The 25,417-nt window shown below is 42.6% G+C and overlaps 11 protein-coding genes across 11 annotated transcripts; 3 read left to right on the plus strand and 8 right to left on the minus strand.

Annotated features, from left to right (window-relative positions):
* Nucleotide 1: 1 nt before the first annotated feature.
* BYT42DRAFT_574333 (putative ubiquitin-conjugating enzyme E2) lies at nucleotides 2-1,187 on the minus strand. Its single transcript, XM_051568834.1, has 5 exons — nucleotides 904-1,187; nucleotides 724-819; nucleotides 542-630; nucleotides 273-420; nucleotides 2-162 (listed from the first exon to the last, which is right to left on the minus strand). Exons 1-5 carry the CDS (start codon nucleotides 992-994, stop codon nucleotides 53-55), a joined length of 534 nt encoding a protein of 177 aa, XP_051422488.1. The 5' UTR covers nucleotides 995-1,187; the 3' UTR covers nucleotides 2-52.
* A 4,097-nt stretch (nucleotides 1,188-5,284) lies between these two features.
* Nucleotides 5,285-8,340, minus strand: BYT42DRAFT_594279 (O-mannosyltransferase; the record flags this gene model as incomplete). Its single annotated transcript, XM_051570757.1, has 10 exons — nucleotides 5,285-5,667; nucleotides 5,725-6,042; nucleotides 6,099-6,551; nucleotides 6,623-6,736; nucleotides 6,803-7,083; nucleotides 7,146-7,211; nucleotides 7,266-7,374; nucleotides 7,433-7,737; nucleotides 7,804-7,868; nucleotides 8,317-8,340. 10 exons carry the CDS (start codon nucleotides 8,338-8,340, stop codon nucleotides 5,285-5,287), a joined length of 2,118 nt encoding a protein of 705 aa, XP_051422489.1.
* Nucleotides 8,341-8,750: 410 nt separating this feature from the next.
* On the plus strand, nucleotides 8,751-10,738 carry BYT42DRAFT_574336 (uncharacterized protein). Its single transcript, XM_051568835.1, has 10 exons — nucleotides 8,751-8,844; nucleotides 8,916-9,024; nucleotides 9,102-9,187; nucleotides 9,286-9,363; nucleotides 9,433-9,551; nucleotides 9,619-10,023; nucleotides 10,085-10,169; nucleotides 10,232-10,351; nucleotides 10,425-10,543; nucleotides 10,617-10,738. The coding sequence occupies exons 1-10, from the start codon at nucleotides 8,811-8,813 to the stop codon at nucleotides 10,665-10,667; spliced, it is 1,206 nt and encodes a 401-aa protein (XP_051422490.1). The 5' UTR covers nucleotides 8,751-8,810; the 3' UTR covers nucleotides 10,668-10,738.
* Nucleotides 10,739-11,724: 986 nt separating this feature from the next.
* BYT42DRAFT_384442 (uncharacterized protein) lies at nucleotides 11,725-12,438 on the minus strand. Its single transcript, XM_051563324.1, has one exon. The coding sequence runs from the start codon at nucleotides 12,370-12,372 to the stop codon at nucleotides 11,911-11,913; it is 462 nt and encodes a 153-aa protein (XP_051422491.1). The 5' UTR covers nucleotides 12,373-12,438; the 3' UTR covers nucleotides 11,725-11,910.
* A 629-nt stretch (nucleotides 12,439-13,067) lies between these two features.
* On the plus strand, nucleotides 13,068-15,291 carry BYT42DRAFT_574344 (glucose-6-phosphate dehydrogenase). The gene is made up of 3 exons (XM_051568836.1): nucleotides 13,068-13,285; nucleotides 13,445-14,093; nucleotides 14,198-15,291. Exons 1-3 carry the CDS (start codon nucleotides 13,190-13,192, stop codon nucleotides 14,971-14,973), a joined length of 1,521 nt encoding a protein of 506 aa, XP_051422492.1. The 5' UTR covers nucleotides 13,068-13,189; the 3' UTR covers nucleotides 14,974-15,291.
* Nucleotides 15,229-17,431, minus strand: BYT42DRAFT_574346 (uncharacterized protein). The gene is made up of 5 exons (XM_051568837.1): nucleotides 16,639-17,431; nucleotides 16,455-16,567; nucleotides 16,347-16,386; nucleotides 16,036-16,255; nucleotides 15,229-15,985 (listed from the first exon to the last, which is right to left on the minus strand). The coding sequence occupies exons 1-5, from the start codon at nucleotides 17,269-17,271 to the stop codon at nucleotides 15,663-15,665; spliced, it is 1,329 nt and encodes a 442-aa protein (XP_051422493.1). The 5' UTR covers nucleotides 17,272-17,431; the 3' UTR covers nucleotides 15,229-15,662.
* A 1,686-nt stretch (nucleotides 17,432-19,117) lies between these two features.
* Nucleotides 19,118-20,278, plus strand: BYT42DRAFT_574353 (uncharacterized protein). Its single transcript, XM_051568838.1, has 3 exons — nucleotides 19,118-19,305; nucleotides 19,374-19,556; nucleotides 19,616-20,278. Exons 1-3 carry the CDS (start codon nucleotides 19,303-19,305, stop codon nucleotides 19,922-19,924), a joined length of 495 nt encoding a protein of 164 aa, XP_051422494.1. The 5' UTR covers nucleotides 19,118-19,302; the 3' UTR covers nucleotides 19,925-20,278.
* Nucleotides 20,279-20,281: 3 nt separating this feature from the next.
* BYT42DRAFT_574364 (TLD-domain-containing protein) lies at nucleotides 20,282-21,469 on the minus strand. The gene is made up of 6 exons (XM_051568839.1): nucleotides 21,306-21,469; nucleotides 21,097-21,215; nucleotides 20,867-21,022; nucleotides 20,739-20,803; nucleotides 20,562-20,666; nucleotides 20,282-20,475 (listed from the first exon to the last, which is right to left on the minus strand). Exons 2-6 carry the CDS (start codon nucleotides 21,163-21,165, stop codon nucleotides 20,319-20,321), a joined length of 552 nt encoding a protein of 183 aa, XP_051422495.1. The 5' UTR covers nucleotides 21,166-21,215; nucleotides 21,306-21,469; the 3' UTR covers nucleotides 20,282-20,318.
* A 1,029-nt stretch (nucleotides 21,470-22,498) lies between these two features.
* On the minus strand, nucleotides 22,499-22,863 carry BYT42DRAFT_498075 (uncharacterized protein; the record flags this gene model as incomplete). The annotated part of the gene is made up of 2 exons (XM_051564540.1): nucleotides 22,499-22,682; nucleotides 22,742-22,863. Coding segments are annotated over 2 exons (306 nt in total), but the record flags the coding sequence as incomplete, so codon positions are not given.
* A 138-nt stretch (nucleotides 22,864-23,001) lies between these two features.
* On the minus strand, nucleotides 23,002-23,802 carry BYT42DRAFT_574371 (uncharacterized protein; the record flags this gene model as incomplete). The annotated part of the gene is made up of 3 exons (XM_051568840.1): nucleotides 23,553-23,802; nucleotides 23,320-23,509; nucleotides 23,002-23,283 (listed from the first exon to the last, which is right to left on the minus strand). The coding sequence occupies exons 1-3, from the start codon at nucleotides 23,693-23,695 to the stop codon at nucleotides 23,002-23,004; spliced, it is 615 nt and encodes a 204-aa protein (XP_051422497.1). The 5' UTR covers nucleotides 23,696-23,802.
* A 1,110-nt stretch (nucleotides 23,803-24,912) lies between these two features.
* On the minus strand, nucleotides 24,913-25,393 carry BYT42DRAFT_574377 (uncharacterized protein; the record flags this gene model as incomplete). The annotated part of the gene is made up of 1 exon (XM_051568841.1): nucleotides 24,913-25,393. A coding segment is annotated over exon 1 (325 nt), but the record flags the coding sequence as incomplete, so codon positions are not given.
* Nucleotides 25,394-25,417: the final 24 nt, after the last annotated feature.

The raw sequence follows: 25,417 nt of genomic DNA on the forward strand, positions 1-25,417 counted from the left end.
TCTCTCTTTTGGTTTTTTTTTTTTCTTTCTGTTTTTTTTAATACATTTGCTTTTATGCCAATACATTATCATAATTGACGCCATTGAATGAACCTCCCGAAAGCGACTTGTTGACATTGGCTTCAAAATTTCTTCGACTGTGTCGCAAATCGTCAGCAGCATCTAGGTGAACAGGGGTTATTAAAAAAAACAGGAAACATATCCACGTAGCCTGGATCACACCACAGTAACCATGGAAAATAAAAAAAAGAGGGTGATTGTGATTTTCTTACCTTTGTTCAATGGATCGTCAGCATTGGGTTCTAAGAATAGATATTGTAATCCCACCAAGACAGAGTGCAATGACAGCACGGGCTTCCAGTCTTCACGAAGAATATTTAGACAAATGTTACCCGAAAGATCAATGTTTGGATGATAGATCTACATTCAAAAAAAGAGTTTGTCATCAGGCACTTGCCAAAATTCTCCTCTTTTACTTGTTTCCTCCTTGTATAACATTCTTTCTCCCCTTTCTTCTGTTCTTTTTGATTCTCCCTCGTACCTTTTGTGTGCAATGGACTTTTGGGGGTTCATGTGGGTAGTTGTTGTTGATGGCAAAAGTAAATCGGAAAACGCCATTCTTGTAAAAACCTTTTTTTTCAATAATTGAGATTCATTTGTCAATCACTTAGTGCTGTACAAAAAAAGTGCCTTGCGGTGATTGGAGTTACGGTTGTAACTTACCTTCGTCGGGAGTGATGATTACGTTGAAGTTGAGAATATCTGCAGGATCAGGGAAATCGAGTTTGATAGTCTCTGGAATTTCCAATTCGGCCAAATCTTTTGTGAAGAATTCATCGTTCAAAGTGTCAATATCAAAGAATGCCAAGTGACCAATCGTGCTTAATGCTGAGGCCATTTTACCTTTCTGCACACGAATTTGCGCTGCACTTGTTTTCGGCTTCTTCTTTTCAGCCGCAGCCTCTTTGGCCTTCATGCTCCAAATCTTGATCATGGTATGTTGCTGTGTGAATAAAGGATGGGAAAACGGAACGAATAATTAACCGGTGGTAATAGGATCGTGCTTTCTCCAATGACCGAGCAAAGGAAAGAGAGAAAGGGAAAAATGACTTTTTGGACTATCCCGTCCTGTGCGCATGGCGAAAAAGACCCAATCACAGGTCACAGCTGAATGAAAAAAAAACATGACACAAGCCTTCAAGGTCCGCAGCATACAGCACCGTTGTCCAACAAAACATGTCGCATCCAATTCGACTTGAAATGTCGGCTACAATTTCCTGTTCACAAGTCACCCTAGGATTTTGAGAATTTTCTCAAAAAATGAAAAAATGCAGTGATAAGTTTTAATGGACAGTGTCCATAATAAGGTCTTCAGAACAACTCCAAAATTCACAGACAAAATATTCGATAATTCATAGATGTAAAAATATAAAAAAATATAATATGACGTTTGACCGCCTTCTTCTCTATCACTGCGCGACACCTGTCAGCCATCCTGAGAAACAAAAAATTTCAGAATCCTGCGGTGACTTTTGGAAAGGAGTGTATTTCGGTTGTTTTAGTATGTCGTTTATTTGGAAAATTATGTCGTTCTGGTTACCCCTCGCATTTTTTAGATTTTTTGTGAGCCACTTTCTATGACTTACGTATTCTTCACATTAAGTTGGATATTGAAAATGTCGCGGAAGTTCTGGAAGTGTCTTACCGATTGCATATTGCTTTCACATTTCATAGGAGAACATAGAATACGCGGATAACTACATTGCACGTTCATTCGGGTGCCCTGCCGCTGCAAGCATGGAGCATTTCTCAAACGTAAAGGAAGCGTTTTGTAGCCAGCTCAACTACAATACAAACGATCATAAGATATTGGAAGGTAGCTTCATTCAATATCAGTTTTTATAAAAACGCTTTATCGTTAATAGCATAGCAATGTTATCAGAAATGAAAACGGTGTTTATATCAAAATATACAGCAATGAAATAAAGAGACATTACAAAGATACCGTGCAACTGACTAAATGTTACTATGGAAAACCAGACAGGCGGCAACTTGGATCAAAGGGATGTTTTGTATCCATGGAAGGCGAGAACCACGGCGGAAGCAGCGAGCAGCGAGCAGCGGATGATGACGTTGATGACAAGCGATGACAGAAAAAAAAGAAAGAATAAAAAGAAAAAGATAACCTACCAAAAGAAAAATGTTAGGGTGGCCATGGAAGACCGAAACCCTAAGGAAACAAAGGACTCAGGAAGTGAACATCAATTCTCAGGAAGAAGAAAAGTTCAGGAAGTCCCACTCATAATCACCAACTGCGCCAGAGGAATCAAAGGGTCGTGCACCGGGAAATCTTGACGATCGGAAAAGGTCTTGACTTCTTCTTTCTTAAGCCTTGATTCTTGAGTCTGAAACCCTCTTTCTTCTTTCTTGAGCTGAGTCTTCTTCTTTCTACCTTCTGTCTTTTTATTGAGCCTTGCAACTAGAGCCTTGCGTCGTCTTGCTTGAACCTTCTTGCTTGAGTCTTCGGTAACTTGTCATCGTGAGCCTGGAAACACCGTTCTTCGTCACTTGTGTATCTACTGTGCTTGCATATAAGAAATGGAATGTTAATGAATGTGTGGAATTATGGTAACAAAAAAACATTGCCATAAAGACTGTCATCATCAGTCATCAGGGTGCGCGCTGCATACACATGTTCCAGCAGCATATGGAAAGTGATATAGGTGTGGCGAGCATGATGATCCAACTTGTGAAGAATAACCTGCCACAGAAAAAAAAAAGAAAAAAGAACCAAGAAAAAAAAAGTAGGCAAAGAGGAAAAGGAGAAGGATGGGGAAAACTGCCTTTTACATTCATGTGAAGGAAAAGGAAGAGTAACCTTTAAAGACAATGACATCAATTTTCGTCAAGAAAAAAAAAGAAGGAATGTTCTGGACACCCCACCTAACCGCGATTTTTCGTCTCAACCACCGGTACAATACACATCAGTATCATCCATGAATGAATGCAGGTTACATCTTTATACACACTTCGCTCCAGTTAACTTGCCTTTGTCAGAATACGCGTGCCACACTTTGATTATAGAAAGGTGAGATAAGAGATATTCATCAGAGTCTGGTGCCATGACGGGCCAACGAAAAAGTTGATTATCGTCCGCCCAAAAATCAGGGATATAAACAAAGGGAATGATCTATGCCTTATTTTAAAATACAAGACCCAGTATTTTGCCAGAGTATGATAACGATTCCTTCGTATGTTCACAGCTTTTGACTTGTCATACTCTCTCGTTTCTATGTTTTGCAAAGCGTGGAAGGATCGGTTCTAATCTTGGCAAGTTATCTTGGTTAATGTGCCGTGATATTACAATCAAACTGAGGATCCGAATTTCTGTAGTGGTCTCATGGTTACAGAAATCCGGTTTTACAATGCATCCAATAGATCATACGTACTGTAGATCGGCAAGGAAACATGAAGATGGGATGCTCGCTCACCCAATTGAAAAAGTCTCTTTTTTCTTCGCTTTACTTCATTATGAAAAAAGGAAGGGGAGGGGGCAACACCATGAATTTATGAGTACCGTTCCCGCATGTCCTCGTTGTGCGACCTCCCTGCCTTTTATCTTCATCCTTTACATTTTTCATCCTTATCCAAAGGATAAAATTATGTTTGTTAAGTACCCGTTCAATCATGAGCACCATTTTGTAACAATTTACAAGCGGTTGTGAACCGCGTTTCCTATGGTTTCTTTAATCATTCCCAAAAATGGGGTTTCTGTTGATGTGGTATAAGATAAAGCTTTTCTGTTATTTATCCCAGCTTGGTTTTATCTGACACCTGGCTCCGTTGGTGTAACCGACAAGGGATTATCCTGCAGAAACGACCATTTCCAACGAAATGAGATTCGACGAAAAAGGTGCGAAAAATTCAAAATCGATATAAGCAAGGTCAAGGGAAACAATTGTGCAAAGGAAGAAAAGTGTCGGTTGGGTGAAGCTGTGTGGAAGTGTTACTGTGCAATTAAGACTTTGATTGGTTCCATATCAAGAAAAAAAAGGGTCGCGATTTTGCTCAGGCCTTCGATGAAAAAAGAGCAAAGAAATACAATGATTGTGTTAAACCAAGGCAATGCATGAGAGTGCCATTCATGCTATACCCCTTTGTCGTGCCAAGCTATACGTTTCACACCGATGATATTATTAGTAAGTGCTGTAAGTAAAATGAGAGAAAGACGAATCCCAAGCTGTTCGGAAGGGCTCCCAATCCAAATTCGATCAACTAAGGTTGCGTGTTTCTATGAATGCATCGAACGAGCAAGCAGGTGAATGCCGATCATGCATTACCCATGTCATCTTTTCGGCTTGATAATGTTTATTACTTGATGATCATGATCATATTTGCCTTGTTGCTGTTGATTGGTATACTGTATGAGGAGCTGTTTTACTATGAGAGTGCCTGCTGCGCTTTTGGACGAACAACTGACCAATCACTTATCGAAGAACAATATTTTTTTTTTTTACCCTGCTTCCCTTATTATTTTTGCCAATTTGTCCGTCATGGTCCGTTTGGATGATATCATTTCAACGTCTCTTTGTTTTTATGGGCTCTCGAAATTTTCCTAATGGTTCTTGAACTTTTCAAAAGCCAGAAAATGTTGGCTTTTAGGAATAGCCAGCTCGAAACTGTCACGTTATCTTTGTCCCTTTGCATATGGCCCGTCACATTCGAAAAAAACCTTCCCACAAAATGAAAAAGATATAAAAGAAAAGCCGTTTTGATTTTTTGACACAACATTCCCTTTTTTGTAGGTAGCAAGCGCGGTACTGAGGACGCGAAAAAGAAGTACGGCAAGTCCTGCGGTCTCTACTAACCCGACAAAGTGTACGGGTGGGCATGGGGAAGTTGTCCTCGTCTTTTGACTTGGGAAGACCTGGGTCTTTCATGGTTTCAGGGTCACTACACTGTTGTCGGGGCCGGTTTGGTCATTCCATCTGGTTATTTCTTTTTTTTTTTTAGTTTTTCTTTGTTAGCTATCTTTTTCATAGTAATAAACAGTGTGGATAAGCTTCTGGATTAAGAATGTTTTGCGTTGTAATAAAATCAAACCAATTTATTCTTTCTATATTCTTTGCCGGGGACTCTGAGCTGGTGATTCGCAGCGTCGCCGAACTCGTGAAATGAAATATAAGACTTTATTGAGTTGTAATGATGTTTCTGTCCCGTAGATCCAATTTCGTTGACCTTTATATCATATATGTCAAAGAAAAAGGAACCAGTATAGATCGGATTATTTGGAACCGTACTGAAGATCCCAGGTCTTAAATAACTTACGACGATCTACTTGTTCTGACGGTAAGCCTGGATTGCCATAAGTGAGAGGCGCGAGAAAGACGAAAACGGCCAATTGCGTGGATAAGAGCATGACCGCAGCCAGCCATGACTTGATGGATCCACGCGCACGCTGGAGAGTGATGTTGCCTGTCACGGGAAAATCAATGCCGCTCACAAACAGAAAGTGGAATACGGTGCCCACCAATAGGTAGTTGCATATCACGGCCGGCAAATAATGATGAAGATAAAGTACTCGCTGCATGCCAAAGAACGGAAAATAATGAAGCAGCCACAAAACAGCGAAAAATCCTCCAGAATTCATGAACCGTTGACGCACAGCTGTCGCATTACAGAAATGTTAGGTCATGAACTGATGTTTTGCCAGGTAATACTTACGCTTTTGAATAAGGGAAATGCCGCGTTTTTGAGCAATGGCATTTATACTTGCAATGGTGGCAAATAGACCCAAAGAGGCTAAACCTATCCACCATCCTGCAATGTTGCCGGTAATGTAAATCTGTTCACGCGTTGCCTCGTTACCCCAGTACGCCACGCCACGTAGCATGAGTGGCCAAGAAACGGGCCGGGATGCATAGGGATGGTCGTCCTTGAGACCCGAATTGTATTTCAGCATTAATATCTGCAGCTCAAGGAAATCAAGCCAAAAAGGTCGCTTCTCCACCGTGTATTCTTTTTCTTGATTGATTTCGGTCGCTTTACAACAAGGTTGAGTTCCATTGTTTCCCACTAGGCTCTTTCAGTTGGCTTACCGTTCCGACCCTGAATATCGGAGGCTACCCAGTAAGTGCCGCTGTGGAGCTGATTTCGGTTGCCGTTGACATCTTGGTGATGGAATGCCCATGCTGGCAACTTCTCCCTGCGAGACCACAGAGCCACTTTTGTCTTTTGGTGGATCAATCGCACGGGTCGGCCAAATGTACGCCATACAGAATTTTCTTCTGCACCCTCGATGTGTACAGTGAACAATGTATCGTTGTAATATTGCTCATCAAAGGGAACCGTGGTGAATTCTTGCTGTGATGGCAGTAAAGGCGATGCCACATCATGGGTAATCAAAAGCGACTCGGTTTCAATGTGTTCCAGCTGGATGACATCGCCGTGTCTCACCACCACGGGTTCACCGTTTATGGGCAACGGCTTGGTAGGTCGGATACGCCAGTAACTGTTTCCATCAACTTCATTGGCGGCCACCACTTGCTGCCCTGGTTGTAATAAAAAAGAAAACTATTCAGTGATTTGATATTTTTGTCGCGCTAAAGTTAAATGGGCTTGCCTCCGCTACTGATTCGACCATCCTCATAAGGAACGGGATACTTATAATTATGAGAATGAAGGAACGCTTTCGTATCCTTGTGCATCAGCGTAATGTTATTGTAATACTCGACATCTAAAAAGCAATCATCGGACCATTGATTATTGAGCCATGGTCTGTTTGTCCTATTTATGTGCTTACCTAGTGATTGAAGTCTCAAAGGGCTCAGTTGCAACGTATTTTGGAAATCTGCGCTCATAAACACATCTCCCGGTCCAGAAAAAGTCAAGACGGCAAAGTGGATGTAGAAGGATCCAAGATAAACAATGATAGGCAGAGCAATCAGACCCACACATCGAGCGATAAAATGACCGCTGAGTCGTTTCCATGTAAGCCCCCTTTGGATGCAAAGCAGCTCCCACATATCCACCAGCGTTGCCATGCCGATCGCGCCCACCAAGAATAGGCCAACCATTTTCACACTACACAGAATGTAAGCGTCATTGAACCGGACGATAATCAGAAACCTTCAAGACCAGATTACCTCAGGTTAAGTGCCATGCATGTGCCCGTAGCCAAAAGCCATCCCCACCATGATACGGAAAACTCACTAAGAATGTCACATAAAGCTATGGCTTTCGCTTCCATAATGTTCTAGACTTACTTGCGGCGTAATTTTCGGAATCGTACAAATGAGTAAATAGTACACAGCATAAAGAATATCATGATACCGTCCAACAAAATCAATCGGTTTTGGGCGACAATGGCGTTATCTATTTTTTTTTTCCAGAGGTCAGACAAAGACACAAGGACGTGAGTCTCCAGTCATACCTAAGAGGTACAAGCCCGCGGGGATGATGCAGGTGACAAGGGAATAGCCTGATTGCTGCATGATCCCATACATCAAGGCGACACTGGCAACGTTGAGCGTGGCCGGTAAAGCACGTAACCCGATGTAAGGCACCGACTGACCAATGTAGGTCTCGCCGATATTTTCAAACTCAAACTGTCCATCAAATCCCAGCAGATAACCCACAGCAGCAAACATCAGTTTGGCGAGTGGGGGATGGACATCAAAGAAATAAGTTCTCTTGATGTAATAACCTGCGAATTTGCCAAAATGGGTTTCATCAAAGCTTGGAAATGACACGTTGGTTAGTTGAGAGCCATCTGATGAACCGGTTGTATGTGGCGCCACTTACACCACTTGGGCTGGATACCAAATTTTGTAAAAAGAGATAAAGAAGGCCACGATGGAGAGGACGGACTGAGCATGACGATGCTGCTTCAGTATCTGCGTATGTGCGACAGCTGATTGCGCTTCCTAAAGACCATAGATTAATATTTGGATATGGATCTAACGTTTGATAGATAGTATACCTTTTTTAGTTGATCGACATTGTCCTCTACTATTCGCGTTTCCGGTGGATGATTCGGTTCATCATGAGGGGCATACGGGGAATACCGTCGTTGCCGAAGGTCTGTATCCAACATTTGGTTTTTGGAGAAAAGCAAAGCAATATATTGCGTCCATACCAAAGTTGAAATAAATTAAATATTTAGAACTTTAGCCATAAATTCTGAAATCGGCCAATGTCTCATTTCATCAGGCATCCGAAGAATTGCACAGAAAATTGACAAGCATTGTTAGTACACTTGAGAACACTTTGAAGCGAATTATCCAGAGTAGTTGGTCAGCCAATTTGTTGACCAACCTCGTCAACCAAATACATCGACATTGGTCAGGAATGTCATTTAAAATGAGGATGGATCGGCTGTTTGAGTCAATTTTGTTTCTTTGCAGTACTTTATGGTGGGGTATTAAAGCGTCTAGAGCATATAATCTAACGCAGTGACATATGTTTCTCTTAACCGTATATATATGATGGTATCAGCTTGTTTTCCGCTTTCGCATATTATTGCGCGGGTATAAACAACTTGCAGCTCTAGACATTAATATGGCAGTTTAATGGCCCACTTTTGATGTCGATAAGCTGAAAAAAGAGACGACAAGAAGTTGTCGATAGTAGTATTTTTCAAAGTGTGGATGCCTGTTGAAGAGGCCATAGGATGAGAGGGGAAATGGTCAAATTTCTGGCGATTACCGTATCGCCTGCAAGTAGTAAATGTGACGTGGAATTTTTTTCTCGCTTGGCCTGATTTTTATACGTTTTCCTTATCTGTCCAGAGAAAGCATGCCATACACATCATGGCCACAGATTCAGCAGCAATAAAGGATTCTGGTACTTTAAAAACACTTATATATCCAATCTTAAGTACATAACAGCAACTAAATGAGATGCATTCAATGTAGAAGCAACCCATCAAGACCTTTATTCTTTGGTTGGAGGTGTGCCTCCCATTGCATTCGTCAAACCCACCTATAAAACAAAATACAACACAAAACGAAAAGCAGAACCATGGTACATCTATATATCATATTATGCTTTTTTTTCTTTGCACTTTTTGATGGCCAACATTTCTTCATGTGTTATCTTAGGGTACTTCAGTCATTTACCAACCCAGCTCGTCCCGATGATCTTGTATTACAGCACTGGATCAAAGCCAGTGAAGCAGAAACAAGCGGTATGTACTATGAGCATCTGTGAAAAGAAAATCAACATCACAGCGGAAAACGAATGGCGCAGTGAGATGCTAACACATAAAACTATAATGATGCGCAGAATACAGTTTTGCCAAATTCAACAAAGTTATCGATGTCATCGAGTACTCCAACGAAGAATACGAAAAATACCTAACAGGTACACCTACACGACAAGAAATATCGGGTTGTCACAAATAGACGGATCTCTGATTTTTGGTATGCTTAGATCCAGAGTGGACAAAAGAGGAAACCGATTACTTGTTCGACCTGTGTCGCCGATACGATTTGCGTTTTCCCGTCATTGCAGACAGATATCAGTACAACGACAGTTCAAGGTCAATAGAAGTATGTCTCTGATCCATCTAATCATAATGGGGCACTGGCTAATGCCTTTTATGAACTATTGTCAAAGGATTTGAAAGATCGATATTGTAGTGTATATCGAGCTCTGCTGCGAACGCGATCGGCAGTGGGCGATGGTGTGCATGATCGGCAAACCATTGTGCAACAGTACGCATTTGACAAGGCGAAAGAAATGGAGAGAAAACAAATGCTTTTAGCGTTATTCGATCGAACAGCGGAACAAGTGGAAGAGGAGGAAGCCTTATTTATTGAAGCACGAAGGATTGAGCAAAACGAAATGCGGTTAACCCGTGGCCGTGAAAGTTTATTAAACTCACTTCAACTCGAACAAGCGCAACAAGCTCCTTCCACGCCCATGACACCGATTCACAATGGACCGAGTACCGGCGGGCCTCTATCCACTCCCGGTGGGATCGGTATTGCTGGAGGAACCTCAAGTGCACCTGACACAAAAGTAATTCAAAAAAAAGGAATGGAGGACACAGTTGGGTTCGCGGGACTAAAATATGTTGTAGAAAAAGAAAAAGTCCATCGTCGATGAAGCCAGCGCTTCCAAGAAAGCACGTAGGATATCAAATGCATCGGCTGGCATCGCAGAAGGTAAAGCAATGCTTTGCGACACTCCACAACAATTCTTTAACCGATCATGATTTTTCCCACAGAGGTCCCAGAAAAGAAAGAAAAGCTTGTTCCTGGCGTATATGTTCGCAGTCAAAAATTGCCTGGTATCAAACCTACCATGCAACAACGAGTATTGAAACTGATGGCCGATCTCCATATTGGTAAGCGAAATTCTAGACGACTTAACGTAATATAAGACAAGTGTGATTACTGATCCCCGTGCACTTGTATTAGGCGCGCGACCTGTTATGCCTACTGAGCAAGTGTGTCGCAAATACGAGCATCTTCAAAATACCGTATTAAACTTATTCGAGCTCAAAAAGGCACTAGACAAGATGGAAGCCGATCAAAAGGTAACAGGATACAATCGACTGAGAGACACTGATGATAAACCGTTACTAAAACGTTTGCTCTCTTTTCTAATAGAAAGGCGCGAGTGGCTCTGCAGGAGGTCGCGAAAAGCGACGCAAAGTATAGTTTCCTATTCACGATATTGTATATAGATTGTTCCAAAGCGGGAAAAATATATAAGATTTTTTTTTCAAAGAGTTTTTCATCTGTATGGTGGACGAGATGGCCATGAATAGGAGGAATATGTCAATGTGGCGCGTCAATGAAGCGGAGGACAAGTACGAAAAATCAGATGTGGTTGTTGATTATCATGAGCAAAGCGACAAAGGCGGGTTAGAATCTGATAAGGACTATAAGATTTCCCGATAGTTTTCTCGCCCAACCTCGTTGATGGCGATGCAGTTCGGTGACGACGAGACCCATCATCATATTTTTTTTCAATTCTTGTTGGATAAAGCTATCCAAACTCTTTTCTAAAAAAAAGATCAATTCCCCAAATGGCATTGGTGAAATTGGCTGTAATACAGATATTGTTTAGGATAGGTTTTACGCGTGCTAATGAAGGTCAATCCGCGATGCTACTGACATCAAGATCGGATGTGAACGCGGAGTTTGATTATATGCCGCAACATGAACATCCACTCCCGATATGCCTTGGAATCCTCCTCCTCAGAGCCCACACAATCCAAAGAAGATATATATTATACTCTTAAAGATCGACATGCACCGTGGGTAAGCTTATTATAGACGCAACTTTTTTAATAAGACTGGTGCCAGCCTTCTATAACGTAAAAAAAAAAAAAAAAAGAGCCAAGGCGTTTTAATCCCCTGACACACCAATAATGTCTTCCTTTGAAAAGCTCCGGCATAACTAAAGATGCGCAAACTTTATGCGTTGCCATTGATTCCAAAAGTTTCAGTCATGCTTTTTGACCAGCACACAGGCAAGTAATCTTTTTCTCTCTTTCTGCGTTGCTAGAGGGGCAAAGCAATCATGGAAGTTAGCGTGATGCATTGATAAATAGGCCGACAGCCTGGGGAAATGCTGGGGAGTTTCGGGTTAATCATACTCATTTTTCTGCGCGTCATGGACCGGAAACTCGGAACATGGTTTAAGCCGTAGATGAGTGGTCGTGCTAGTGACATTAGCCAATCCTGGGGCAAGCAACTCTTTTTTAGTCAGCGTGCACCCCAAAAAATTGAATTGCGTGCTAAGGTTGGACAGAAAGTGCACGCCTTTTTCATTTGATGGTAGATATGAATGAAAAAATGTTCATGGGAATTTTTCCAAAGACTGGTCGGGTAAATCCAAATAGGGAAATCCAGAGAGGTTTTTTTGGGATTTACCAGCTTGTCAAGTTGTTATGCATTATGCGCAATCAATCAACAAAGAAAACCGCTGGACGGGATTCAGCGGGAAACAAGGAACAATAAAAAAACAAAACCGCAAGAGAGATAAGCCATTGATGGTGATTGATAAGCGGTAATCGTTTTTTGCACGACTGACAACGCCGGTAACTTGGTGAGATGCCGGACATGAATCCCCATGAGGAACAACATTACTCAAAACATTGCATAAAGAAGGAGAAGACGTCGTCAGGGTCTTTTTTTTTTTCATAAGCACTTGGGAAACGGACGGGAAAATCAAGGAAGAAAAAAAAATAAAGTTTTGACCCGAAAAAAAGAGCATCCGGAGATAATTAGGGGAGAGTGGCCCGATGGCCCTCCAAGAAGGGGAGAGACAGAGGGAAAACCAAAAAAGAGTTGCTCGATGGCGCAATTTGGATGCAAGATGACTCCGCCCATGGCGTCGCCAATAAAGAAAGCGCATCCTCTGTTCAATCAGATTAGTCTGACAGCCGACTTTGCATGGATCCTTGGGATTCGCGTTTTCGTGTGACCGGAGAAATAAAAAAAAATGACGGACGATGAAAAAGCAAGTCCACCTCGCTTTCATAAGCAACCGATCACCTAATCATCGGCCAATTGCGTCAACATGTTGTCAGCAAACCACCTTTCTCTTCCATCCTGCCCAAGTGAATTGGTGGACAAACTTTCTACAGCACAGTCACCATTATCAGGAGTGCATATGTATGATATAGTCAACTGCTGCAGGGGAGTATAAGTGCATTACAACCGAAAGCACTGATAGGATCATCTCGTTTCATTGTGAATGTCGGCATCACAATTACAGTCACAACATTTTTTTTTCTCGTTTTGCCGGGATGGACTTAATCCATGGCAAAATAATGAAAATTGAATGCTAGGCATCATGAAAACTAGTACTTGATCAAGAGCGTAGTACAGAATAAAGAGCCACTGCAAATACACAAGTTAGGAAAATGGCACGCACTGTAAAAAGATGAATAAGCATTTATTCATGCTCGGCTCTAAAAAAAAAGGTTGTCATGGTGGTCGCTTAGAAACCTTCTTTTTTTTTTTTATGTCAGCACACGGTCGGGCAGAAAAAAAAATGCTTGAAAAGCCGACGCATTTGGCCCTTTTCCTCTTTTTTTTTTATTTTTTGGTCATTTCCTTTCTTTCCTTCTTTTCTCTTTTTCCGTTTTCGATTGACCTTATTTTTTCTCATATTTTTTTTCTCTTGAAAGCAAACAACAAAATGAGTTCGCCGATCCAGATTATGCGTGATGAAGTTGCCAAGGAACTTCAAGGGGCCGTCACTATCGTTGGTAAGACAAAACCCGTTGCCAGTGCTTGGGCGGGGCGGGCCAAGGTGGGGTTCTCTAAAAGAGGCAATCGTGAATGGGAATGAACTGGTTGGCGTTTATGGAAACCTTCGCATTTTTTTTTTTTTTCGCACGGTACAAAGACAGCATGGAAACTGATGTAAAAGGGTGATAGTGTTGGGCGCTTCGGGCGATTTGGCCAAGAAAAAGACATACCCTGCTTTGTTTGGACTTTACCGTAATGGATTTTTGCCGGAAAACACCCACATCATTGGTTACGCTCGCACGAAAATGAGCCATGACGACTACATTGACCGCGTGACCGCTTATATCAAGGTCAACGATGAAGAGAAGTTGGAACAGTTTAAAAAGATCACAACCTACCATGCAGGACAGTACGATCAGGATGAGTCATGGCAGTCGCTCGAAAAGGCTATCAGTGACAGCGAATCCGAGCGCGGATTGGATTCCGGCAAGAAGAACCGCGTCTTTTACATGGCACTTCCCCCTTCGGTTTTCATCCCTGTTGCGCAAGGTTTAAAGAAGAACGTGTATGGCAAGGAAGGCGTGAATCGATTGGTCGTGGAAAAGCCGTTTGGCATGGATACCGAAAGTTCCAATCATTTAGCACGAGAACTGGGAGCCTTGTTTTCCGAGAACGAAGTGTACCGTATTGATCACTATCTCGGCAAGGAAATGGTCAAGAATATCATGAACCTTCGTTTCGCCAACGTCTTCTTTGGCCACATCTGGGACCGCAAATACATTGATAACGTTCAAATCACATTCAAAGAACCTTTTGGTACCGAAGGACGAGGCGGTTACTTTGATGATTTTGGTATCATCCGTGACGTGATGCAAAACCGTAAGTTACCCAAATGCGCAGAGTGGGGGGGGGGTGGAAGGGTGGGAAAAAAACAACCTCAGGCTGATCCGTTCCTATCCGTCCGCATTTTTCGTGGTCCACAGATTTGCTTCAGGTATTGACGTTGATTGCTATGGAACGACCTATTTCGACCGATGCGGAAGCGATTCGCGATGAAAAGGTCAAGGTGCTCAAATGCATTCCTCCCATCGAATTGAAGAATGCTTTATTGGGACAGTACGTGGGTGCGGATGGCAAACCGGGGTATCTCGAGGACGACACCTTGAAAAACAAGCAGAGTTTGACCCCTACGTTTGCAGCTCTGGTGGCTTTTATCCAAAACGAACGATGGGAAGGTGTGCCTTTTATTATGAAGGCTGGCAAGGCATTGAATGAGTCCAAAGTGGAAATTCGCATTCAGTTCCGTAAAGTCGCCGGCAACTTGTTTGCTGGCTCGGCTCGCAACGAATTGGTCATGCGTATCCAACCCAAAGAAGCCGTATATATGAAATTCAACAACAAGCAACCAGGACTTTCGTATCAAACCATTCAAACCGACTTGGACTTGTCCTACCATGATCGTTATACGGATTTGTCAATTCCTGACGCTTATGAATCGCTGATTCTCGATGTGTTGCGCAACGATCATTCCAACTTTGTGCGTGACGACGAATTGGAAGCGGCATGGAAGATTTTTACTCCGCTCCTCCACAAGATTGATGGCAAGGACAAACAAGTCGATGTCAAGTCATACGCCTATGGATCTCGAGGTCCCCAGGAACTCGAAGCGTTTGTCAAGAGTTATGGTTATGACCGACCTAACGTCAAATACGATTGGCCACGTCAGAGTATGTCCCATCACGCCAACAACAAGCTCTAAAAAAACTCTAGCTATTTTTACAACTCTCATCCGTTTCCCGCTTGCTTTTGTTTCTCTCTCTCTCTCCCTCCCTTCCTGGTTCTTCCTCTCTTCTTATTTCTGTCTTTCCCTCAAAACGGAATAGCATATCGATGAATACACAAGAGGACACAGCAGCACTCCGTATACTGTAAACAAATCTTTTCTTTATTTCTCTCTCCCCTCCTCTGTCTCTTTTTTGTCTTGGAGTCGTTCATTTACGCTTTGTACTTGGGCCTTCCTTTTCATTTTTTTATCCACCATTGTTTTTTTTTTTTTTTTCAGCAACGCTTATGGGTTATTCGGTCGAATTGGAGGAGAAAAAAATATATATACTTTTTCCAAGAAATGAGCTTTGCTCCGTCGTAGAGACAGTGCTGCATAGCACGACTGTCTGGTTCATATCCATGTCACAAGAGGTGATGACCACTTTGCTATCGTTTTGCTACTATTCCACTCCGTTTCAGCACTACTTCGCTAGGCTATTTCCCGCTATTATTCGATCGTATCCACGTAATTTCCGTTGTTGTAGTCAAGGTTTCTTGATATTATCGGTTGAAGCTCCAAAGTGAGGTGATTAATGGTAACAAGGGACAGCATCCATGGCAGCAAAAGGCTAAAAAGCAGGGCAGGACATGCTGATGCAGCATTTCGATTTTTCAGTTTTACCATTAATACTGCCATTTGGGTGGGACGCTGGTGGTGGTGATGGAACGTTTCTTTTTGGTGGCTTTGGAGATACTGCTTGATGCAGGACGGATCACGGGAGCCGAACACGATGTCCTTGACGATCCTTCTCTTCGAGGACGGATGGTCTGCTTGCCTTTATTCGCTGGTTTGGCCGTATGACCAGACGAAGGGTATCTTGGGGCGCTGCTGGTAGGCGGCGATCGATTCTGTCGTAGACGTTTATCGGACAACCGACGTGGTGTCTCTGGTGAAACGATGTAAGATGATCGACGGATTGATAGTCGCTGCACCACCGAAGGAGAACCTACGGTAACTTGATTTAGTATGTTATCTTGACTTTTGATTTTCTTTTACCCTTTCTTTGCTCATGGAGCTGTTCCTTCAGAGCTTCGCGCATGCCTTTGGACATTTCTCTTTCCAAAAGTGCCGGTAATTTGGCTTGTTGCACAATGGCCACTTCCGCTTCAGTGATCAAGTGATGAATCACTTTTTTGACCCGCAAATAAATCAGATCGGCCTCTATGTGCTCACAAATCCATTCCGTCTCCGTCTCTTCCATGCTAGTCATGTCAGTCTATTCGTGTATGCCCATGAAAAAAAAAATATAGTTAGACCCGGTGATGACTCACCATAAAGAGTTTGGTGTGACCATCGCGCAATCTAACCTGATGTGCTCTGTCCAGGACGATGCATCCAGGTTCTTTTCTGCAGAATGTCGTGTTTGCCGTATTGAATTCAGCAAAATCTGTTCCCAAGCCGATAATGGCACTTACGATTGTAATTGTGCTTGCAGCTCGGCAATCCTTGAGGCTTGACGTTGCACGGTCGTCTCCAAAGTCGTGTTGATCGCCAACAACGCCGCATTTTCCACTCTCAAGTCGGCAATCTAAAACACAAACGATTACAGTATCAGTTATCATCTTCAGACTCGTCCATTTTTACTCAGGCACTTTGTACTTTGCGAGTTATCCCGCTCTTGTCAGGTAAAATGGAATCATGTTCGAAAAACGTCGGTTTGAATAAATTGTTTATGCAGCTGTCACGTTGAAGACTGGCCACAAGGTCGACGGCCGTATCGTCCTGTTCATCCGAAGTGGTTCCGTCAATACTGTCCATACTCCAAAGATGGTCCTCTTCGTCTTGTTCACTGTTCCCTTGATACATGGTATCGACGTCATCACTTGTGGGGTGTGTCGGTTTGGACAGACTGGAAATGCTGCGTGGACGCTGTAAGACATGTTGCGGTAAGGCGACAGGATTATTGACAGCGGATATACCCGACCATGACGGCTTGTGCTGCGGATGATTGTGGCTCCAGGAAGTGGGCAGTAAGTAGTGGGAAGTGTGAAAAACGGCCATTCCTGCATGGCCTTTGAGTGGCTGCAATAAGCTGGAGAGGCCGACAAAGGACGAAGGACGCGAGTTACCAGGGGTAGAAACTGAGCTGTATGAAGAAGCATTTGACGATGGTGGCGAATTTGTCATTGAGAGCTGGTCATTTTGCAGTGGCACTGGTGGCTCATGATGCTGGAATGAGTATGTCGTAGAACGAAAAAAACTGACAGCCTTGGGAGTCGAGCCGTTCAGCATTCTCACTTCAGGGCCGCTGTATTGTGCACACTAAAAGAATGAAAACGAACAATAACCCACGGCTGGCTATTATTTTGCTAGAGTCAACGATAACAATGAACAATAGGGGAAGTGTTGAAGAAGAAGTAATAAAAGCAAAGAAAAAAAAAAAAGACAGACAGGTTGGCTTGGAAAACGAATCATCCAATGAAGTTGCCAGAAAAGCTCTCCAAAGCTCCAAAGCACTTCTCACATGACCCACTCGCAACCCACTCATACATACAAATCCATTATTCGTTTGATCTTGCCCTCCCTTTCAACTTTTTCAGTCGTTAACATATCAGCTGCTTGCTTATGCTTGATCAGGACAACTGTTTGACAGATGTTCCCGTGGTGGTGCCATATTTTTGCATATCCCGTTTTCAAATCCCGTACCTTTTCTGCACCGAAAAAGATAAGCTGATTTCGATGTATGCTTACATGTTCCGCAACTGCTGTATTTTACTACATCATATTCTGGTACCTTGCTTTTAATATATTCTTTTTGTGTACAAAAAGTGTTTGGTATAACGGTTACTGAGCTCGTGACACACCACCGGACCGGAGCACCGGTGACTGACAATGGATGAAACGTCCGGCGGTGTTTCTTCTTTTCAAGCAATGGCAGGGTATTGGTCCATGGTGACACGAGTTCGTTCATGCGATATGCAAACAGTTATCAATAAACTTTATGCTTTGATGTCTGAGACCCTCTGCCAGGTCGAGCCAATCTTATCATTTTGAATACTATACTCATGAAAAAGTTTTTTTTATTTCGGTATCGTACCCTTGGCATCCTAGGACTACCTCATTTATATTCAATAAAAGATTTTGATATCGAATGGTAGCCAAACCATATTTTAATTTCGCTGATGGATCAATATTGTAGAACGACGTTCATCTCCTCCGTATGTTTCAGAGTGGTGACGGAAATTGTGCACAGCCGAGAAAGTTCAAACCAATCACGGCAAAATAGCCTATGGAAATAGCTCGGTAATGAGGAATTTAAACCACTTGCATGCTGTGAACACTCAGGTCTTCGAAAACCGTCTAAAACCTTGTTCGTCGTGCAAACGTGAGGCCAAGAAGCCCCAAGCCGTGGTGATACACTGGTCAAGTCGTTCTCGTACCATACAATGATTGACACACTTACTTTTCAAATCGCAAGTGTATGCTTATGAGCCTCATGCCAACTCCATTGCACCCAGCCATGACGTTGTATGCTCGTTACAGCCAACGCGCCACCTTCTACTCCGCATCATGATCGATGGCCAAGCTGAAACTGCCACATCATTTTTATGGTGAATATCTATCGTCGTTAACCATGGTATTTTAGGCCTTGTTTCAGTTTCTGTTCCTGTTGACTAACGCATTGACCAACCTTTTTTAATCAGTTCCGCAACTCAGTTTTCCGCATGAGTGGCGCCTTGAAAACCAAGAAATATCGCCAGGTTTATCTATTGAAAATCTCAAGGACCAGTGGTCCTCTAACATCAATATTGGTGGACACAAAATTAGGCGCGAAAAAATATCGCCTCAACTACCCTGATCCGAACCGAAGAAATTGGGCACAACTGTCTTCTGCCACTGCCCATTGAAAGCGCCACGCAAATGACGCCACACAAGTGACTCCACCGCGTTCATTGGCTAAATTTTTTAATTTAAACACCGCACGGACAGGCAATCCGCAGCGCCACTCTCCCCAAGTCGGACAGGCGATTTTTCCGCACTTCAGAAGACTGCCACTATCCAGATTTTTCTTTCTACCATTTATTGGTACTCTACAAACCCTGCCCTCGATTCCTGCTTCTTCTTTCGCAGGTAAGTTTTGCAATGTTGACATCATGTTCAAAAAAATTCTCAATGAGCAGAATCTCAAAAAAATTTTAAAAGGCAAAAACGTTCCTGCAGTCATATTAAATCCAAAGCGGACTCCATAAGTCTACAAGCGGCTTATCAACTGGTCAAGACGTCTTTAGTTTATCTCCGTATTCCAGTCTAAATACAAAACCTATGGTAAGCTTCAACAAAAATTCAACTCGATTGAAATCCTTCAACACTAAGGTTTTTAAACTCGTTTTCAGCCGAAAGCTCACAACCACGCCTTCAGTTCGGCTCACACAAATGTTAAACGGAGCGTTCCTACGATCAAGTCAATCGGAACAGAATACAGAAGCCTTACAAATGGCTCTCCTACCGATCAAAACTCCCCTTCCAGCTACAGATTCCCGACGGAGTTGACTCCCGAAATGAAATACTGGCTTACAGTAAGTCTCATCCAAGCGAAGCCAAAGCAGTAAAGCCTATACTTATCTACATTCAATAGATGCCATGCGTTATCACATCCATTTCCCGGAAAATGATAGAAAACTGTTATTACAGTCCTATCGAATGCTCATTCATGAGCCTGAAAGATGTGTTATCGATCTTTCAAGGTGTAGGTATGATACAGCTGCGTGGGGTCGATCACGGGCGACATTGGCAAGTAAATTACGCACCTATTATTGGCCATTCAACGTTACGAACAAATATAATTAGAGAAATCTTGTTCAAAGAAAGCAATTATCGTATAAAATACTTGGATTTCCATAACCCATGGGATAGGCTGGCCATGTTTCGACACACATTTCCCTGAGGTCGCGCAATGCCGTCCCCCACAACTGCCCCACCGAGGTGGCACATCAGCTACAACGCTGTTTAATGTCGCTTTTTACATATGATTTTATTCCTGCGCATTCGGTGATCCGCGTTGCCGTGATATATATATTGAAAGCAGTCACCGTGTACGATTGGTCGTCGGCATAGTGGAGGAATGTGGTAAAGTCGTATCAAGCAAGAACTGTTTTGTAGAGAGGCACGACATAATGTGTTCAAAATTAGGCTCAGCATAAACAATTTCTATGACCCTTTTCCTTTCTTCTTGTTCCCGCTGTAATATTGGGTGGTGAGTTTGGATAGTCATTGGTAAAAAAAAAAAAAAAAAAAAAAAGATCAACAGAATAACGAGGGAAAATTGATCAAGGTAGGGTTCATCGTGTCGGGGAAAGTTCTTGGAATCCCCACAGTTCTAATTCTATACATTCAAATTCGGGTTGCGGTGATAGTCGTTCGTTGTTAAAGGTTGGACACGGCTCGCTGTATCCTTTTTCCAGATCTTCGTTGACCCATAATCCAAATTTCCCTTCCCTGTCAATCATCATCATTCATCACAATTCATGGTTAATTTTCTGATGCCTGTATTCGCTCTTTACTTTCTTTTCATGCTCTCTTACCCTCCACCAATGGCGATAAAGTTGGTTTCTGACAGTATCATGTACTCGTTCTTGCCTGTCCACGGGTAAACCTTGATACCGCTCTTTGTCGCTTTCCATAAAAAGCTAACCAAAAAAAAATTTGCATAAACAGCCATTTTTCTTTCTTTTTTCCTGCTTGTTCATCCTTTGTTTTACCATTCTCCTGTGCCGTAGTAGTGTGAGCTAGGTTTTAATGACTCGCTCAAATAGGCACCAAAAATCTACAAAGCGTTCTTTTGACAATGAACACCATGGATACCAAGGTCGGTGATACGAGTCGATACCTGATCATCTGCATCCTTAATGGTCAGGATACACGGTCCCTTATATTTCCGCATCATTCGATATAATGTGGCCAAACTAATCCCATGCTGATCCAGACTGTACAATAACTTCCATTGCGATACCAATGCATATCTCCTGGGAAGAAACGATCGGAGCTGAGAAAATTGTTAACCCCACTCGCGTCAAATAGTGTACGATAGACGCATATATCCGTACATGTCCAGCTTACTTGTTCGGCAAGAGTCTCGGTTAAAACAGGCTCGGTGTCTGACCGTCGATCGATTAGTTTCGGCATCATGGTCCTTTATCTCTAATCGGGCAACAATACGTGCGTAATGACCAAAATGCCTACATGACGTTCGAAAAAAAAAGAACAAAAGTCCACTTGGTTATTGGTTTGTTTCGTCACTTATGTCGTTGTCTTGGTGAAACAAGTACAAGTTACTGTTGTGTTTGAAAGATTAAGCGACTAATGCTGACTAAACAAATGTTGTAAGAGGAACGCTGACACTGATGAAAGGAATTAAAGCAACCACCAAAGAGTGCTCGGTATAAAAAAAAATACTACGCTCGTCGGGATTATAAATCGAACCGAAAAGAACCAAGAAAGAAAAAAAGTGAAATTGCAATGCGATCCGAGTTGTTTGTTTGCACGCACTTAATGTCGCGAGCACTGTGCTGCTTTCAGTAAAAAATTACGCTTGCGTGCCATCCGACTGAGTAAAATGAGCGCCCAAATGTGGATATATTCCTTCATGAGTTGATCACCATGTCACTGAGCCATGCTGAACCCCATTTATGGTAAAAAACCTGTATTGGGAAATACCACGTTTCTGGATGATACTGTCACCTACAATGATCGCCTGCTCATTTTCAAATACGTTTCATCGTTCGATATAGCTTGGCAACATTGCTTTCAATAACAAAAGTTCAGCTTTATTGGACTGAACTCGTCCAACTATTTCATATAAATGTCAATAATGGTATTTTCTTCCCATTGCTCGTTTTATTTCAGTCGTCTAAAAGAAACAACTCTGGTGCCTGGCACGGAATTCGTTTGCACCAGCCTCTTGTCACCTGATGAGACAGGAACTGTCGCGTATTCAACAGCCATTTTTTAGCCTAGGTGGCTGTTCCACTTACATCGATTCAGGTCAGAGCAACTTATGTGAACAACACTCAAAAGATATTCAGATGCAGCTCATATTGATGAAAACATGGTTCCTGGTTGCGCTATTTGCTGGTGCAAAGAGTCAACACAAATACTTTGCTTTATCGCTCTGACGCAACTTGATGTTCTAAAAGGTGGAAAATAGCGGAATGATGTACCAACCATAACCACAGCACAACTGTCCTCTCTTATTTTCTCAGCGGTACAGCAAGCGATTGAAATGACCAGGGTGACATTTATTAAATACGTTGGATGAAATCAACTTGCCCTCAAATTTTCATAAAAATTGGTCTGTAAATTAGTGTTTGGAGACAAGTATAGGGTTTATATATCGTACTAGTAGATTATGAATAGAAACCAAGGCATGAGTCATCATGTGAGGCAAACTTTTGGAAATAAATAATCAACTTACCCCTAGGGCATCTAGGTGCGGGAACAGCGATAACTGATCCGGATGATATCATGAATGTTTTGGAATCTTGCTACTCAAGGCTTCCGCTTCGGCCCGCATCCTCTTGAAAAGTGTCGGCCTTTCGTTATTCTCTCGATGGCCAAACAGGATCTTGCGAAAATTAAGGACTGCAGCCAAGTCTCGATTCCATAATTTATAGTCATGATCATGTTTACATTTTTGGTTTGTGCATCTAAGAATAAACGTGAGTAAGCACATTCAATATCAAATCCATTTTCATTCATCGGTTACCTTAACAGACCATGGCATAATACTTCTGGCTGCTTCGTTCGTCGGTATGGCCCGGGATTGGGCACCTTCTTGAATTTTTCCAACGGATCGCCGCAGTCAGGACAGCACGAGGACGTTTGAATTCATCGAGCAGGTACACCTCGAAACCTTGTTTTTTGAGCATCCGCCGCATACCTACACCTCTGATCGGCTCATGGAACTTGGCATTTGATGCGACCAATTTCCCATGATTAAATCCTAGTCCCATCCAAAGCACAAATTTATGGTTCTCGCCAATCGAGAATCTGCTTGGCATTGATTGAAATAGGCTGAGAGGCGCAGTTTTCGGAAAAGAGGGTATCCTGATAGGTTTGACGTCGTGTTCGCATAGAAATTCGATAGCACCCGAGATACGCTTGCTGTTTCCCGTAGATTGTGACAATGAGGTCATTGACTGAAATGGGATGTTGTGATAATTTCTCCTGCGCAGTCTTGACATTTGGGAATTGGCTCACTAATGTTTCTCTGATTCTTCTGTACTTTTTCTTCTTCAATTCATTCGCCTTCTGGCAGGAGGTGTAACGATAGCGAATCCTTGCGTTTGGTTCGGAGTACTCATGCATGCAGAAAAGCAAATCACTTCGTCCTGGGTCGACCAACATACAGCGGTCCTCCAGGCATTTTTGCCCAATTGGAGCAAGCGAGTCAACGTACGGTACATCTTCGTCCAGAACCTTCGCCTTTTGTTGCCGCCCTCCTTTGCGACTTGCGAAATTTTGCTTGATGACACTCACCCCTACGCCATCAGTCTGCAGTGTTCCATAAAATTGACAATCCTTTGCCCTTCGTTTGCTTGAAAGGTCTGCTGTCGAGATCCACGACCCGGCTCCACAGATCAAGGTTGCTTAGCCCTTTAACGCTTCTTTGGTTCAGGTTGAGAATTTGCGTATATAGGATCTGCGTGTCAATCAGCATGTACCGCGGCGACCAGGCGGTACGAATCGGGAAGCAGGTGAAGGAGCGCCAACCTCGTTGAGAAAATAAGCAAGATAACCGATAAAATGCAAGAAAATGGTTTTCAGGGGAAGCTTTGACATCATAATAAATACTATCTTTCGCGAATTGATATGTCGATGCGTAGGAATTGAAAAATGGTTGCAAAAAATCATAGTGTGGTAGAAATGGAGAATCAGTGTGCGAATTTTTGCTTGCGATATCAAGCTTGAATTTCCTTGCGGGCTCGTAGATTTCTGTTGAAAGTCTCGCTGATATTTCACGTTGAGATAAGCCCTCGTTTTGCAATTGTGTTTTAAGGTTTTGTTTCGCCGGTTTTTGATGTCAAGAAGCAGATTAACCAGGCGCCGCAAATGTTGTCCAAAGCGATACTTGGCATTGTTCATATATGCGGTATATATCTGCTTTGCTTGATATAGCGCAATTTGCTGGGTGTTTGCGAGAGTTGGTGGCGTAAACGACGTGTGTCGACAAAAAGATTCGACGTACGGTTCGATCAGTTCGCGGTATGTTCGAGTTGCCGCTCTGACCGTGCTGCTTCTCGTGCGTCTGTTTGTGAGCGAGAGGAAGACTTCAACGAAAAAGCCTTCTTGGACTTAAGCGTGAAGCTCAAATCCATTTGACAACTCTGACAGGAAAATGTATTTCGCGAATAGAAAAGTGTGTTTGGTGAGGTTATGGACGAGAGCTACGAGCTCACGCAACGGTTGGATGAACTCTTCGCGCCAGCCGATGGCCCTGATGGAGGTTTTGATATATCAGAAACCTTTTTCGAAGAAATGATGAGTGCAGTTCTAGGAAATGAGGAGATAAAGAGGAAGAGGAAGATTTACCAGAAAAGAAACAGCGTCTCATGCTTTACAGTATATCTATTCTGTGACTCGCAATCTTTGGATGGTCTGTGCTGTGGCAGCCTAGGCTGCTCACGCCAATGGAGCTTCAAGTGATAAGCCTCCAGACGTGAAGACAAACTAACATGCTGGATTTAATGAGTTCATGGGGTATTCTAGTATCTGGAAAGGACACCCGTTTGGTTCCAGACGTTGATTTTTTCTTTCAAAGGTGCTTTGGGCTGCGATGACGGTTGGCGTTGCTGACTTCGAATTTGCCATAATGCATGGTGAATCCTCCACCCAAGACTGATAACAAAGTCCACTTTATCAATGCTTACAAAATATGTGGGCCAGCTAGTACTGATAAATTTTATTTGATGATAAATAAAGTGCCATATTTGTGCTTGTGATACACATGCTCAAACTCGGGTGCCCAAGCTTGTGTCTGTAGAATTACGTTCGATCTTATGTCAGATCATATTCCAGCTATGCTTCAGGCACCATGGACTTGCAAACAGGTTTTTAACATGTAAAAAGTGGATCTCCAATTTGAATTGATCTGCGTGCTCTGATGATGAGGAGCGACAATAGACACAGTCAAACCTTGCACATTTGTCTAAGAGACAATCGTCGTCCATATTACATCGAGTTTTGATAATAGAAATGTCACCCGGCAAATAACACGGTTCTTCCGTTTTCATTTGGATTCGGATTATCTTGTGTTCCACAACTGGTGCAGAGATGTGTAAATTCCACTTGATTGTAGTCCACAGTCTCCTTCTCTTTTTACCCAGAGGCATGATTGAAAGATATAAAAAAAAAGACACAAAAAGAATAAGAGGTCCTGATA

This window comes from Radiomyces spectabilis (assembly GCF_025331425.1).
Source record: "Radiomyces spectabilis strain NRRL 2753 chromosome Unknown BYT42scaffold_8, whole genome shotgun sequence".
NCBI classification, from domain to species: Eukaryota; Fungi; Mucoromycota; class Mucoromycetes; order Mucorales; family Radiomycetaceae; genus Radiomyces; species Radiomyces spectabilis.